Consider the following 14144-nt stretch of genomic DNA (forward strand, 5'->3'; position numbering starts at 1 on the left):
AAGGCAGGTAGGTCCCCAAACCTGTTCCTTGAGATCTACCTTCCTGCAAAGTTCAGCTCCACCCCTAATCAATCATACCTTCACCAGAAAAATAAAACCTTTAGAAACATTTGTTACAGATTGGCATGTTTGAGCAGAGTTGGCACTTAACTCAACAGGAAGGTAGCTTTCTAGGATCTGGTTTGGGCACCTTTGTATTAGCCAAAAACATTTCAATAGACTGCTGGATGACAGAAATGCAAAGGTTGGAAGAATTCAGCTTTAAACTGCTGAGATACCATGGATGCGTCACATGAATCAAAAGTAATGTTAAAAATGAGTCAGAATTTTTGGTTGGTTTACTGACTGAGCATTAAATAGTTTACTCTCGGAATCCATGTATCCGAAATGTAGGAAAATTCAATGTACGAGGGAATCCTGCATGCAAACGTGTTGAGGCAAATCTGCAAACATGACAATAAGCAGTATAGTATTTGATTTCACACAACGGAAAACATCTGACAATTCCAGTTTTATTCAAAGTGTCTGATTACAAAGAATGTACATGTGTGTTTTATCAACACATGGAGCTCAACCAAGCTCATCAAATGAAAGCTACTCATTCTACAAAGATCGATTCACGTGATAGGAGTCTTTTAACAGTCACTTTCAAAAAGCAGCTATCCAGACACAAATATATAAACATAACCACAACCAAAAATAAATTCTAACCAAAACCAAATTCAAACCAAAATTCTGGCAAACAGAGAGCTTTCTTACTGGTTAAAGGTATATACAAAAATCTAACTCTAATCTCTGTTTTGAAAGTCTAAAAAGACAATCGCACACAATTTGAACCTTAATATCTAAAGCACACAAGAGAGAAAAAAAATAAACTTTTTTAAACAGAGATTAGTTCAAACTGTTGTCCAACAGGAGATGAGAGAAGGTGAGAGGGTAAAGGAGCCCTGTAGAGAGGCTCTGCAGTGGACGACTTGCTTCAGCATGTGCAATCTACAAAAAAAGTAGTATTAATGAGTAATAGCAACTGAACATTCTACAAAAATTAAGTTACGTATTATTAAGGTGCATGAAACTAGACTCACCATTTTGGGTTACCACCGGCGATAGCTAGTGGCTTGACGCTGATGAGGCACTTTATGCCGCAACGTTTGAAGGTTCTTGTACTTTGACATGATACTTTGACTCTTCTTAAAGACAGGCTTCTGACTGAAGGGTGGTCTTGGAATTAAAGAGCCCTTAGAGGACAATTAAATTTTTTTTATTAAATGTGCATGGAAACAACAAACCAAATTAAGCCTACTACAAATTAAGCCTGACTAGACAGTTAAATAATAATTGTGTATAACTGCACAGCTTAAGAATTGCTTACCATCAATGGTTTCCTAGGAACTCCATCAGGGGCTGACCCCCCCTTCACTCCAGCAGTTGGCCGGAAATTTGGCCTCTGTGTTTATAGAAACTTGTTTCACTACAAATCACTATAACAAAAATGACTAACACACTACAAAATGTTCTATAACACAAAACATGCCTTTACGTCTAAATCTGATAAGTAAAACGGTCACATATTAAGACCTTAATTACCTGAAATGATCCAGGCTTCCTCATGGTTTTTTCTGGACTTACAGAAGACCTACAAAAATGGTGAAGGGTTGCATTCAGCTAAGATTTAGCAGCTGTAACAGAACAAAAAAAAAAAAAACAGTTCCTCACTTACGTTCTTTCTTTCTTTTCCTGTGGAGATCTAACAGGACTTTGTAGCTTGGTGAAGCGTTCATTCAATGTTACATTTCCATGAGATTCTGATTCCTCTGGAAGATCAAGAAAATTAAGAACAAAAAAAAAAAAAAGTTAAGAATGTTACATGATACTAGCATGCTGCTACAGAATAAATTACTTGCAAATCATTCTGACTTTTACCAGATTTGCTCTTGGGTGCCTTATTCCTCCAGGGTGTATTGTTCTTAGGGCTAGTGCTGGGTTTGTGCCCCGCCTCCCAATGGGAAACCACAACAAGATCACGTGAAAGTCGTCGGTCTATCGGTGAAGGGCTGAAAAGAAAGTCAACGAGGCATTTGAACAAGTCATGCACAACATCTGGGAACTTAATATAGAACATCTGGGAATAAATTCTAAATGTCAAGCATTTAGATAAAGCAGAAGGCATGCACAATGTTATCTGGTTTCAAAGTGGAATAAGCTTGTGCCTCGGGATCAGAGGAGAGAAATGTTGCACTTCAAACTAAATTACTCAAACATTCACGGTCCTCAAGAACCCAATTGTATTGTTGCAAATGCAGAAGGACCAATGATGGATTACTACATGGGTACTTACAGCAAAGCAAGCCCATCATCGTCATGCTTCAGTTTGAATTGGTAGATTAACTTTCCCTGATTCACCTTGGCCTTTAGCAGCCTTCCTTTTGCTAACGTGAATAACTGATATAGGCAGACTGAATGAGTAGACTGAAGAACGCCGTGTAGGAATCATTTTACTCGCCAAAAAGGGAACAGACAGGCATTCTGGCACTTCCTTTTTATCCAGACTTGACAAGCCAGACACATTCCTCCCGACCTATTCTTTCTTACTTGATTAGATGTGTTGGGGGCCTGCAAACGCTTCACACTGGAACACGCATTTCATGGTATAAACATTGGTTTGCAGCTCTGGATTATGCGATGCCATTGAGATATCCAGACAGGATCTTCACAAAACGAGACTGATTTCTCTGGAAATTTTTGGCCACTTCTCCTTGAATAAACTGCAGAACCTCCAAACTCGTGTATCATATCAATCTTCACACAACTGGTAGGCATTTGGGATATAAAATGGCTTGGATAGTTCTTCAGTTGCAGAACTTCTATTGAGATTGACTATACATTTATGCTTATTTTGGCAAATGTTTCATTAGGCAAAACTGGATCAGGTCTCATCTTCAGCACAACTTCAACTTCCTGCCATTTCAGCCAATGGTTTGGTTGTAAGATAACATGATCCCTGCTTGTTGTCAATGCTGCAATGCCAAGGATAAATTTAAGAGCCTAAATCTTTCATTAATACCACCCACATGATGACAAAAGAGGGATGTGACAAAAAAGAATGTCCATTTTGTTGATGTCTCTAATCGACCACTGAAAAAAATGCATGTGTCTCCTCTCTCACAGCAGTTATCACATGATGAGGCCTGTTGTTGGGAGCTTGGGTTGCAGCTTCAAGGCATTCCTGTGGTTATTGGTGATGAAGTTTTATTCTTCTGATCATGGTCATCTAATCCGATGCTGACCAAGTCTTACAGTATTCTATCTAGAAATGGTAGTTCTTTCTCTTCTTGCAAGCAAATTGGTTTTAAGTTGAAAATTGAGTACAGCCCCAGAGTTGTGGTTTCTTCATCCAACCAATCAAAGGGAACAAACCAATGACAGGGTCTAAACGTTGTAACTGCAGAAATGGAATTCTTCTCATTCTCTATAAAATCCATTCACATTTCCATTTTCCAAGACATCCTATCCTATGTCCGTATGATGTAGCAGTGACAGACTGAATTTTGCTCATCGTTACCACGGTCAGTTGCATAATAAGGCAGAGCGTCCTTCTGCAAACAATTAAGATTCAGGCTCAAAAAGCATTTCCCTCCCTGGAAGACATTTTAAACATCTCTTCTGGGTCAGAGGCAATCTTGATGCAGCATTGTGGAACAAATGGCATTTGACTTTTGGAACGAGAAGGACTGCGAAACTTTGAAAAAGCACTTGCTCAGACTTATCTCTTATCACATTCCCTTGACAAGGATTAACATCATACTGTTGTCAAAAATGAGGAGGAAAACAGGCATGATTTTCTTTTTTCTCTCCTCATCCATCTCATCTGACAAGGTGACACCCCTTTGATGAAAGTTGTGCCTTTGAAAAACAGGTAGCTTGACCTTGTAAACCTCACGCGCCCATTGCCACAGTATGAGGGGTGATACCATACCTGTGTGCGCTCACAGAGCGATGGGATGCCACCTTTGTTTCGGAGTCCCTCTCAGGTTCTGCAGTCTTGGAGTCTGTGTTGGGGGATGACTCTCTGGATGATGGCATCTTTTTGAGTGATAACTTGCGTGGTGGGACTCCTGGGGAATCTTTGGCATTCTTTGGTGCAGGCTTGGGCTTCTGGACTCTTTCCGAGATTCTTGGCCTTGGAGGAGGCAGTTTGAACCGGGCCACTGACTCTGCTCTAAACTTCTGCGCCTTTATCAGTCGACTCTTATCTTGAAGGGACAAACCACGACCTCGGAAGCCCCTGGGAGGAAGAGGTCTCACTGACAACTCCCTGCGGAAGCGCTTTGGTGGCCCATGCTCCATATCGCTTGATGACGGTGGCCGTCTGAATTCTTCACTCTTCCTCTTCATTGGCCGTCCAAAGGGCCTTTCCTGAGGACGAAAAGGAGGATATGGTCTGAATGATGATCCAGATGGGGGTGGGCCTGGTCTTCTTGCCGGCGATCTGTAAGGGGGATGAGTATGTGGACTTCCCCGTCCTCCATGTGCCCAATCCATGCTGGGGTGCCTGGACTCCCTCCCAAGCTCTCCATGCGGCCCACGCTGATCTCTCTCTGCAGACCACCTACATATCCATTACAAAGAATACAAACATGTTTGTTATAATGCCAGTTTGTGCTGCTTGAGAAAGCTCTTGTGGAGGCTCTTAACTTCTATCAATTTAGATCCAGCCCCAGGCTGCTGAATGCCATACCACTTCTGTGCCAGTATAACTTTAAGGGGAAATAGCCTCAAATGGTTTTACATTTTCTCCAGTTTCACTTTAGGGGCTTTATCATTAGATCCTGCGGTACTTTACACTGACAGAAAGCTGAAGGAAGCTGGGATTTACGCTCACCACCCTGCAGTGTGCTGGACTTTGCATTCTAACATATAACTGTATTCTTACTTTACCCAGCCTGCACAGCTTGATTCTTGTACCTCTCTGGATATGAATTCCTTCCATGAAACTCTCTTGGTTTTCTTTGAGGTGGGCCAGAAAGCCTCGAATCCCCACTGGGAGGGTGAGGGTATCCTCCTGGGCGATTCCAGTGGTGCCTGCCAAGTGCAGGTCGGCCAAAGGGCCTCTCCCGAGGAGTGGGGCACCAGCTCCTGTCATGCTCCTGAGGGCTTTGGCGTCGCTGTGGACCCCTGAAAGAACTATGTGGGGAAGGAATCCGCCTGTCTGTTGGAGGGCCGTGGAAATGGCGAGATGGAGATGTGTGGCCAGGGTGGTTTTCATGGAAAAGTGGTGCTCTGTGGCTTGGTGGCCCATGTATAGGACTATGTGGGGACTGCCTGTGCTGGAATGGGGGAGGGCGGCTTGAGCGGGGAGGAGAAGGCCTCCTGCGGCCCCGCTGTGAATCCTGTAAGCTGGGATATGGATGGAAGTTATCCTTGTGCTGCATCCACGGTCCATGTGGCCGCTCTCTGCGTTCACCCATGAGCGAGGGCCTCTTGGGGTATGGCTGGGGTCCATTTCTGTTGTTATCTCTCCAACTTGGTGGGGCTTTTCCAGGAGGTCCTCTAAAACCTCTCTGGCTTCTTGAAGGGGGGCCAAATCTCCCTTCATGATTTATGCTGCTGTAGTTGTCTGAGAATGGCCTGTATTAAAAACAAATGTAAATTTTGAGCCACTGGTCATTATGCAGACACATCAGAATTATTATATATACGCAGCATTGTACTACCTGTGTTTAGAACGAGGAGATCCTGAGTGTTGTCTCACCATTTTTCCGCTTTTAAACCTATCTTAAGTGAAAAAAAAACACATGAAGTGTTACTCTTCCACAATAATGACAGAACAGGACTGACCTAAAAACAGCAAAATAAAAAGGAAAGTCGAAAGAAATACTTCGAAACTTCTAAAATCTGAAAGTAAAAGTAAGACTTCCAGTGCAATGCCAATTACGTCTGGAATTGTTCTTTGCCTAATATATATATATATATATATATATATATATATATATATATATATATATATATATATATATATATATATATATATAGAAAATAAAAGCCAAGTGATCCTTTTCAGCATTCACGCCACTCTTGAATAATGATAAAAAAAATTACATGCTATACTCTTATCCAAGGGCCTATTTTTTATGTGTTTTGTTAAAATTGTTCAAACTTATTTCGAGATCACACCCCAAATTACAAGGAATTGATATAAACCCACAGAATGCGTTTTAATCTCACGATACTTTGACCTGTCAGTCGTGTTCCAGGGACAAAATAATTCAAATGAACACTCAAAATGCAAGGTTTTGTTTGTTTCACATTCGTCCCGAAATACAAGATCGCCCTTCTTTTAATTATGTGGAAATTAAAGAAATTACGACGACGTCACATTCCTGGCCTAAAGTCACACGAACGCGTGATTGAGGGCCGACAAGGCCTTGAGTTTCACATTCAGAAGAGTAATTCGAAACAAACATCATAACACGTTTCATTAATAATATTACACGCGTAATATACAACTAAAGTTTTTAAACAACAGGTGCAATATTAAGTTGAATACAAAAACACATCAAGACAAACAGAGTCTTCCGCTTTCGCCGTCAATGCTAAACTACAGCAAAGCGAAAACTATTTTTAAATAACGTTACAGTCTAAAGAACATCATGTAACAGTATTAGTTACCAATTTTGCTAATGTTTAAATATATGTGCGTTTAATTTCGAAAAAGTTGACCGGGTGAGTTGTTTTGTTTTGACATACCCAAGGTTGTCCGATACGAAAACAGACACCCAAATCTAGTTCATCAGCAAACACTTAGCCCGTGACAGCTAACGTTAGCTAACAGTCGTCTTCCGTTATACGAAGTTCCACATCTGACCGAGGATGAACCGTATATGCTTTCAATTGAACAAAAACCCGTCACTTTCGTAGTTACATCAAAGTCGTTCCGTCGAAAAATACGTGTTGTCTGTGAAATTACATTCAGACGAACCGAACAGCTGCAGCCGTGGTGACGTCACCAGAGGGGGCGCGTGCACGTCGAGACAGGAACTGGCTGCCCCACGTTGTTAAAAGGCATCACTGATCATACATGTCACTCACTGCTCAAGACCGAAACCCCTGTGACATATAAAAGAGAGACAATTTTCAAGCGAAACCAGTTTTTCATATAAGAAAGAAGTATTTTCTCTTTGTTATCCCAGACCAATATATAAAATAAGTTACTTCATTAAAATAATATCATATGCCCACATTCCACTTGTCCTAGGCCTAGAAGTCATTATTTGCCTACACAGACTGTGGTAAGTATATGTGGTATAAAGATGTACTGTTATAAGATACCTGAATGATGTTAAATTAATTTAGTGAGTGAAAATGAAATTCATATATCTCTCTTGATCCTTGTATACTGCATTAATTTAAAAGTTAAGTTCACCAAATAAGAAAAAATTCATAATTCACAAATTTTCATGTCATTTCAAGCATGTATAACTTTTGTTAATATTCAAAACACAAATTAAGATATTTAAAATGAAACTGAGTTTTCTGAAAGTTCCGGCATCCAATCTTTTGAACATCCCAAAAGGTCATTAATTAGCAAATCCATATCTGTCTGTGTGTGTGTATAAGGGATTAATCGAATCAAATGTGATTGTCATGCAGTATCTTGTTAGTAAAGCCGGTTCTGTGATTAGTAGTAAATCTCCATCACCTGATTTTAGGTGGAGCCACATTTGCTTCACAGATCCGTTATGAAATTGAAGAAATGCTTCTGTGATTATGAAAGCTGTTTGTGTAGCTTATCAGTGAACTATGCATGTGTAGTAAATGCTGCTCCACCTGAAAGCAATTTGAAAATACCACATTTAATAACGTTTTTAGTCCAAACTCAAATCAAAACGTCAGTCGAGTGTTTGAAGTGACTCTTTCTGTGAGATGGTGTGGCTTCTTGCACAGAATAAAGCATGCAACATATTTCATAGTAATCTAAGCTGTGATAAAAGCTGTTTATTAGTGTTACATTATTATATACTTTAGAATAGTAAAATATGACAAATGGCGATAAACCATATATTGTCATAGTCGTGTGTTTATTAGTCACGTTTAATTTATGAAAGCAATTTAATCGTCGATTTCTTCTGCAAGCCCTATTTTGAGTTTCAGCGCGAGAGCGCCCTCTGTCCTTCGGATGGAGATTTACTGTCAGTCAGTCGCAGCTTCTCGCGATTTATCGCCTTAATTTAGATTAATCGTGCAGCCCTAAAAAATGTGTGTATATGTGTAAAAGATATACTCTTCAAGAGGATTCAAGTGAAAGAACATCATAGAGAACGTGGACAAGACTCTCACTTGAATCCTCTTGAGTCTCTTGACCTTCTGCAAGCCCCGCCCTGTTCAGGCAGTGATTTTGCTACATTCATTGTGGGACACTGAATGAAAATCCAGTCGTAAGTGTCTTGACTCTGAGTATAAATGAAATTAAGAAAAATGGCATTTGAATTCAAATTTAGCCACAGTTTTTGCTTGAACATGCTACACATATCTAATAATTTCTGTGCCTTTTCAATTGAATTTTGCAACTTATAAAGCGTTAAAATTAGTATTCATTTTACATATAAAAACTAGAGTATGAAATGGCAAAATAATGTAATTTTTTAATGTAATTTTCATTTTGCACCAAACGTTGCACAAATGTATTGGAAAATGTAAATACAGAAATGCATTGCCATTTTACATATTGAATTGTCATTTTGCATATTACATTCCAAATTAAATATTGCTACGCATATTCTTCCATATGAATCAGCCATTTAAACGAATCAAATATATGAATAAATGACTCGATAACTTAATCATTAAGACATTACCACCACCTACTGGCAGTTTTAGTTTATTATTCAGAGTATCATTTCATTAAAGAAATTTCATATTTTCATAGTAATAATAATACAATTAAGAAAATAAATTATTAAAGTTATAGTTCACCCAACCAAAAATTACAATTCTGTCATAATTTACTCAAATGGTCCAAAAGAGTAGGGTATATGTAATACATTTTATCAAACAAAATATTTCTTGCTGAACCTACTTTTTGTAATGCCTGTTTGATGCTTTACACAACAATTACTTTAAATTATCTATTGGGAGTAATTTCTCCAAATTAATTAGATGAAAAATTGTAAACGCTTACCAGCCATTATATATATATATATATATATATATATATATATATATATATATATATATATATATATATATATATGTATGTATGTGTGTGTGTATGTATATATATATATGTGTATGTATGTATTTGTGTGTGTTAAATATATATTCTATTAATGAGATATGAAATAGTCTAGCCTAAACTAATGACTTCTGACAGTTCTTTCACTCTCTGTCTTACACACCCAGTAAATGCCTTACAGTAAATGTCATAAACACAGACACAATTTTTGCTTAGGCAGTTAACAGTTGTTATGCTTTTGTTAGTAAAAATAGACCTGTCAAAACTCTCACTACAAAAACCTCAGTGTACTTCCATCCAATAGACAATAATGAGTAATGATGGAAACTACCTCCATTATAAATGAGAAATCCTACTTTTGTCCTCACTTCGCATTGCCATATGTTACACTGACAGATCTCAGATATGAATCCTAAGCATGGGTTTGTTTTTTTTTGTTTTTTTTGTATGTAACCGCTCACATGACATTTGTACATGAGGTGATCCATAAAAAAGTTATTGATAAAAATAGAACAAGCTTCAGTTCATTGGGTTACATTTTCAGACATTGTCCTTTTGACTTTGTCTTTTGACTTTTCATTACTCTTGCCCTTTATTTCTCACTCTTTCCGTAAATATAAATGACACCAGAATGGGATCAGTTAAATGATGTGTTGCTTGTGTAGTCAAAAAGAGTGTGTTTGCATACAGTGTGTTTGCAACAGATGTGAGATGCTGATGATCAGAATTTCCCTGCGGCTAATCATTTGGTTAACAAGCTTTTGTCTTCTAACCAAGAGCTCCACATAGTCAATGCCTCAATATATGTGCCTGGCCTTTGTAAGTTACTGAGGGGGAAATGGCAGGAAGTTGTGAAGTAAGTCAGTCAACTGTATATGCAGCAAAGCTGATTGTTCAGTCAGCAGTTACATTTAAGAACTGTCAGGAGCTGGACTGACCTCAACAAAGACCATTGCATTAAGGTAAGAAATTGACAGATATTACATTTTTATGTTGTTGTGTCTCTTCAAAATACAAGTTAAAATCAGGCTATATATATAATAATTCTATATAGTTAGATTTTTAACTCTTTTTTTTAAATCTTACTTATTATTATTATTTATTTTTTTGAATATTACTACTTTTATTACTTTTACAAAAGAAAAAAAGATTAATTTCTTTTTAATACTTTAATCATTATACTTGACGTCAGTATAGTATCATATGACAATGTTAAACTTATTTTACCGTAATCAGAATATTTATTCAAATTCCTTAAATTCAAATTGGAATCCCAATTCTGTGTTGTGTTTGCTTTAAATTTAAGAACTGAACTGAATTTTAAAATAATTTTCAGTTCAGTTCTAAGTGGAACACAACCCAGCTAAGGACTGAAAAATGGTACTAGTTGAAAAAAAAAAGAGTTTGGTTGAAATTTCATCATACTGTGTGTTACTATTCATACTTAATTTGACAGTTATAGGGAAGTGAAAAAAGGTGGTGTCTAAGTGAGCATTCGACTGCTTTACCATCTGCTCCAACATGACACAAATGTACAATCATAATCATTCAAGAGGAAACAGATGTCATCTCATTCTAAAGATGTATGATGTCGAAATAGTGTAAACATTCAGATATTTTCACATCGATCATGTGAAACCAGTCAAAGGATGCTGCATCACTCTCCTGTGGTTCATTTCTGTTTGTGACCTCACATCTGACCGCTAAATGGATTAAGTAATCACCATAAATGCAGTGATTAGGGGAGAACTTGCTCTGTTGATCTGTCGGTCTGTCTTTGGTGAGCGTGGATGGGTGTATGTAAGCCATGTGTCTTGTATGGCTGCACAACAGTTGGTCTTATGAATTATTTGTGTGGCACAATTGCATCTCGTTTTACAGCTCTATTATATTTGATCTCTCTGCTCTCACCTCCCACTGGCCTTCCCATTATGCATGTCTAATGGAGCATGCAATCCCATGCTGTGCTTCCATATCTGACCCCTGACCTTCAGGGTACTGGCCTCTACTATCTAGTTCAGGCTGATTCCATCACTGTCCGCTGCTCTATCTCTCCCGTCACTTCCCATATTTCAGTGTTCTGTTTCCTGATTCCCATTTTCTCCTTCCCCATTCTTATCACTTTCTGTCTCTATCCTTTCATTCGTCCTTAATTTAAACATGCCACAGTTCTCTGTTTGGATTGCATTGCTTCTACAATATCCATCATATTTCACTATAATACTTCATATTTACTTCTTTATCCCCTTGCTTTCCCTGTTTCTGTTCTTCCTTGTACATAGGCTCTCTTCTTTCTCTCTCTCTCCCTCTCTCTCATCCACTCTTGCTTTCTCCTCGCTTCATTCCCCCTTTTCTTACCTCACCTTCCCTCGTTGCCTTTCTCATAACGCAGCCCCCGACCTTTACGTGAATGCACACTCTGTAATCTTGCTTTCCACCCTCAGCAGGATGCTTAATCTGCGGACAGCACAGAGCCAGTTTACCCATGAAGTGCGTGAGCCAGGGCTGTATGTCTGGAGGGTTGAGAAGATGAAGGCCGTGCTCCTCGAACCATCACAAAGGGGAATCTTCTACAATGGGGATTCATATATTGTGCTCGGCAACCGTGGAAAGGACGGAAGTGACCTACACATGTGGATGGGTGTGTAGCATCTGTTTATGCGTGCATATAAATGTAGAATGACAAAAAATGCATCTGATGCTGCTTATATACAGCATTGTTAAAACATGCACTGTTCAAATATTTTTGGCAGATTAAGTTAAGGTTCCTGTAGATTTAGCATTTTCTCTTACTGTTGGCTTTCCTTCCCTGGTCAAGGTGAGAAATCATCCCGGGATGAGCAGGGTGCTTGTGCCATGCTTGCCACTCAACTGGACAGCTTCTTGGGAGGAGAGCCAGTACAACACCGACAGGTGCAAGGATACGAGTCACCTGAGTTCATGGGACTCTTCCCTAAAGGAGTCAGCTACAAGGTGAGAGAAAGGGACCGCAGTAGAACAAAAACAACAAATCAGTAAAAATAATTTAAAACCGTATTCTACAAGTGTGCATCACATTTAAAGACCCCAGAATTTTGTGTTTGTGCAAAGTATGTGCCTCTATGGAATGATGGAATTGCTAGTTTCTCTATCTGTCTCAGGAGGGTGGGGTGGATTCTGGGTTTAAGAACGCCAGGACCAGGATTGGCCCTGTTACACATCTCTACCAAGTCAAAGGAAAGAAAAACATCCGTGCAAGAGAGGTGGAGCTTAGCTGGGGGAGCTTCAACAAGGGCGACTGTTTTATACTGGACCTTGGAGAGGTGTGCATGTCAAAAAAGTTATTTTTGTAATGCCTGTCATTGTGCTGCTATGGTATTTTAGTTGGATAAACATGGCCTGTCATTTAGTTGGTGTTTTCATGCAAATGCACATGTTTATGTTCAGACTATAGTCACATGGAGAGGTTCCAAAGCCAATATGTTTGAGCGTCAGAAGGTGCGTGAGATAGCAATGCTGATCAGAGACACTGAAAGGAATGGGAAAGCTCAAATCATTGATGTGACCGAGGGAGAGGAACCACTGGAGATGGTTCAGGTGACAAATACCAGACCACATAAGAAGAAATTCATTTTAATTTTGGATAATAAAAATGTATTATATAATATAAAATTATTAATTGTTTTGCTTAAAAGGCACTTGGTCCAATACCAGCTCTGAAGGACGGCTCAACAGAGGAAGATGCTGATGCAGACATCACTAATTCTGCTTCCCTTTACAAGGTCAGCTCTCTTTCCTTTACAGTGTATTTTGCAGGTATCAAAAAAAGGCAAATCTAACTTTTTTTTTTTTTTTGGTTAATCGAACTGTTTGTCTATCTGAAAATCAAATCAAACAAAACCAGTTGGAAGTATGTCATAGGTAAAATAATAGTCATTATTGTAATTCTCTCTCTCAGGTGTCTAATACGACTGACCAAATGATCTTGACAAAACTATGTGACAAAGGCCCTTTCAGTCAAGAGCTGCTGGAGAAAAATGGCTGCTTCATCCTGGACAATGGATCTAGTGGGAAGATTTACATTTGGAAAGGTGATTGTGTATATTTGTTCAAGTGTGTGTGTGTGTGTGTGTGTATTAATCAAACTAATTATTATTATTTATTTATTTTTGTGTAATGACTTTCTTCTTTAATACACAGGTAATGGAGCCAATGCGGACGTGAAGACAATTGCCCTGAAGGTGGCAGATGAGTTTATTACAGAAATGAACTATCCCAGGATGAGAACGCAGGTACAGCAACACGCAGCTCATGATTACATTTTATTTCTGTGCAGAACTGTCCGCTCTTTTAACAAAGTTCTTTGTGACCTCAGGTGGAAATTCTCCCTCAGGGCCGTGAATCTGTCCTCTTCAAACAGTTCTTCAAGAGCTGGAGATAAACACACACCAACATATAGGATGTACTGTATGTAGAAAGCGGTACTCATTTTGTATAATCACAAAGCATACTAGTTTAGCTTATCTGTTGCAACTCTTTGCTATTAGCCAAAACATGCTTGTTTGATCCCAGGTTTTGTGAAAACTGGGATGGGTGGCATTTTTATTCAGGAATTGCCCATTTAATAAATATAATTGTTGATTCTGTCACATGTATAATGCTTTGCATTAATATAAAGTACCTATATACAACCCAGTGGTCTGTTAATTTGAGGTGTTCAAATACTTATGCAATGACATGATGTCTGTTAACCTTTGCTATATTGTATATTGAGCCTCATTAGACCAATATAAGGACAAAATATAAGGACAAAAAGTTGCTTATGTAACGACTAGGAGTATACATTCATAACCTTCAGTGTGATCATCTTTTATAAGATAAAGGATGAACCGTAGATAGATATATATATATATATATATATATATATATATAT

General features: G+C 38.5%; 2 protein-coding genes across 7 annotated transcripts; one reads left to right on the plus strand and one right to left on the minus strand.

Moving 5' to 3' along the window:
• Positions 1–492: 492 nt before the first annotated feature.
• On the minus strand, positions 493–7101 carry LOC127957494 (serine/arginine repetitive matrix protein 1-like). Of its 3 annotated transcripts, none has more exons than XM_052556051.1 (10): positions 6980–7101; positions 5715–5775; positions 4966–5628; positions 3977–4609; positions 1924–2054; positions 1721–1814; positions 1588–1636; positions 1373–1447; positions 1086–1238; positions 493–993 (listed from the first exon to the last, which is right to left on the minus strand). In XM_052556051.1, exons 2-9 carry the CDS (start codon positions 5753–5755, stop codon positions 1095–1097), a joined length of 1830 nt encoding a protein of 609 aa, XP_052412011.1. In that variant the 5' UTR covers positions 5756–5775; positions 6980–7101; the 3' UTR covers positions 493–993; positions 1086–1094. The 3 variants fall into 3 exon arrangements, with proteins under 3 accessions (XP_052412011.1, XP_052412010.1, XP_052412012.1); XM_052556050.1 differs by having other exon boundaries at positions 6748–7000; XM_052556052.1 differs by having other exon boundaries at positions 5715–5771; positions 6748–6987.
• LOC127957496 (macrophage-capping protein) lies at positions 7037–13902 on the plus strand. 4 transcript variants are annotated; one of them, XM_052556054.1, is made up of 9 exons: positions 7037–7289; positions 11677–11873; positions 12051–12205; positions 12373–12534; positions 12659–12808; positions 12907–12993; positions 13170–13302; positions 13412–13503; positions 13587–13902. In XM_052556054.1, exons 2-9 carry the CDS (start codon positions 11681–11683, stop codon positions 13650–13652), a joined length of 1038 nt encoding a protein of 345 aa, XP_052412014.1. In that variant the 5' UTR covers positions 7037–7289; positions 11677–11680; the 3' UTR covers positions 13653–13902. The 4 variants fall into 4 exon arrangements, with proteins under 4 accessions (XP_052412014.1, XP_052412017.1, XP_052412016.1 ...); XM_052556057.1 differs by having other exon boundaries at positions 7118–7289; positions 11680–11873; XM_052556056.1 differs by lacking the exon at positions 7037–7289 and adding an exon at positions 10033–10194 and having other exon boundaries at positions 11680–11873.
• Positions 13903–14144: the final 242 nt, after the last annotated feature.

The sequence above is a fragment of the Carassius gibelio genome, chromosome B5 (genome assembly GCF_023724105.1).
Source record: "Carassius gibelio isolate Cgi1373 ecotype wild population from Czech Republic chromosome B5, carGib1.2-hapl.c, whole genome shotgun sequence".
NCBI lineage: Eukaryota > Metazoa > Chordata > Actinopteri > Cypriniformes > Cyprinidae > Carassius > Carassius gibelio.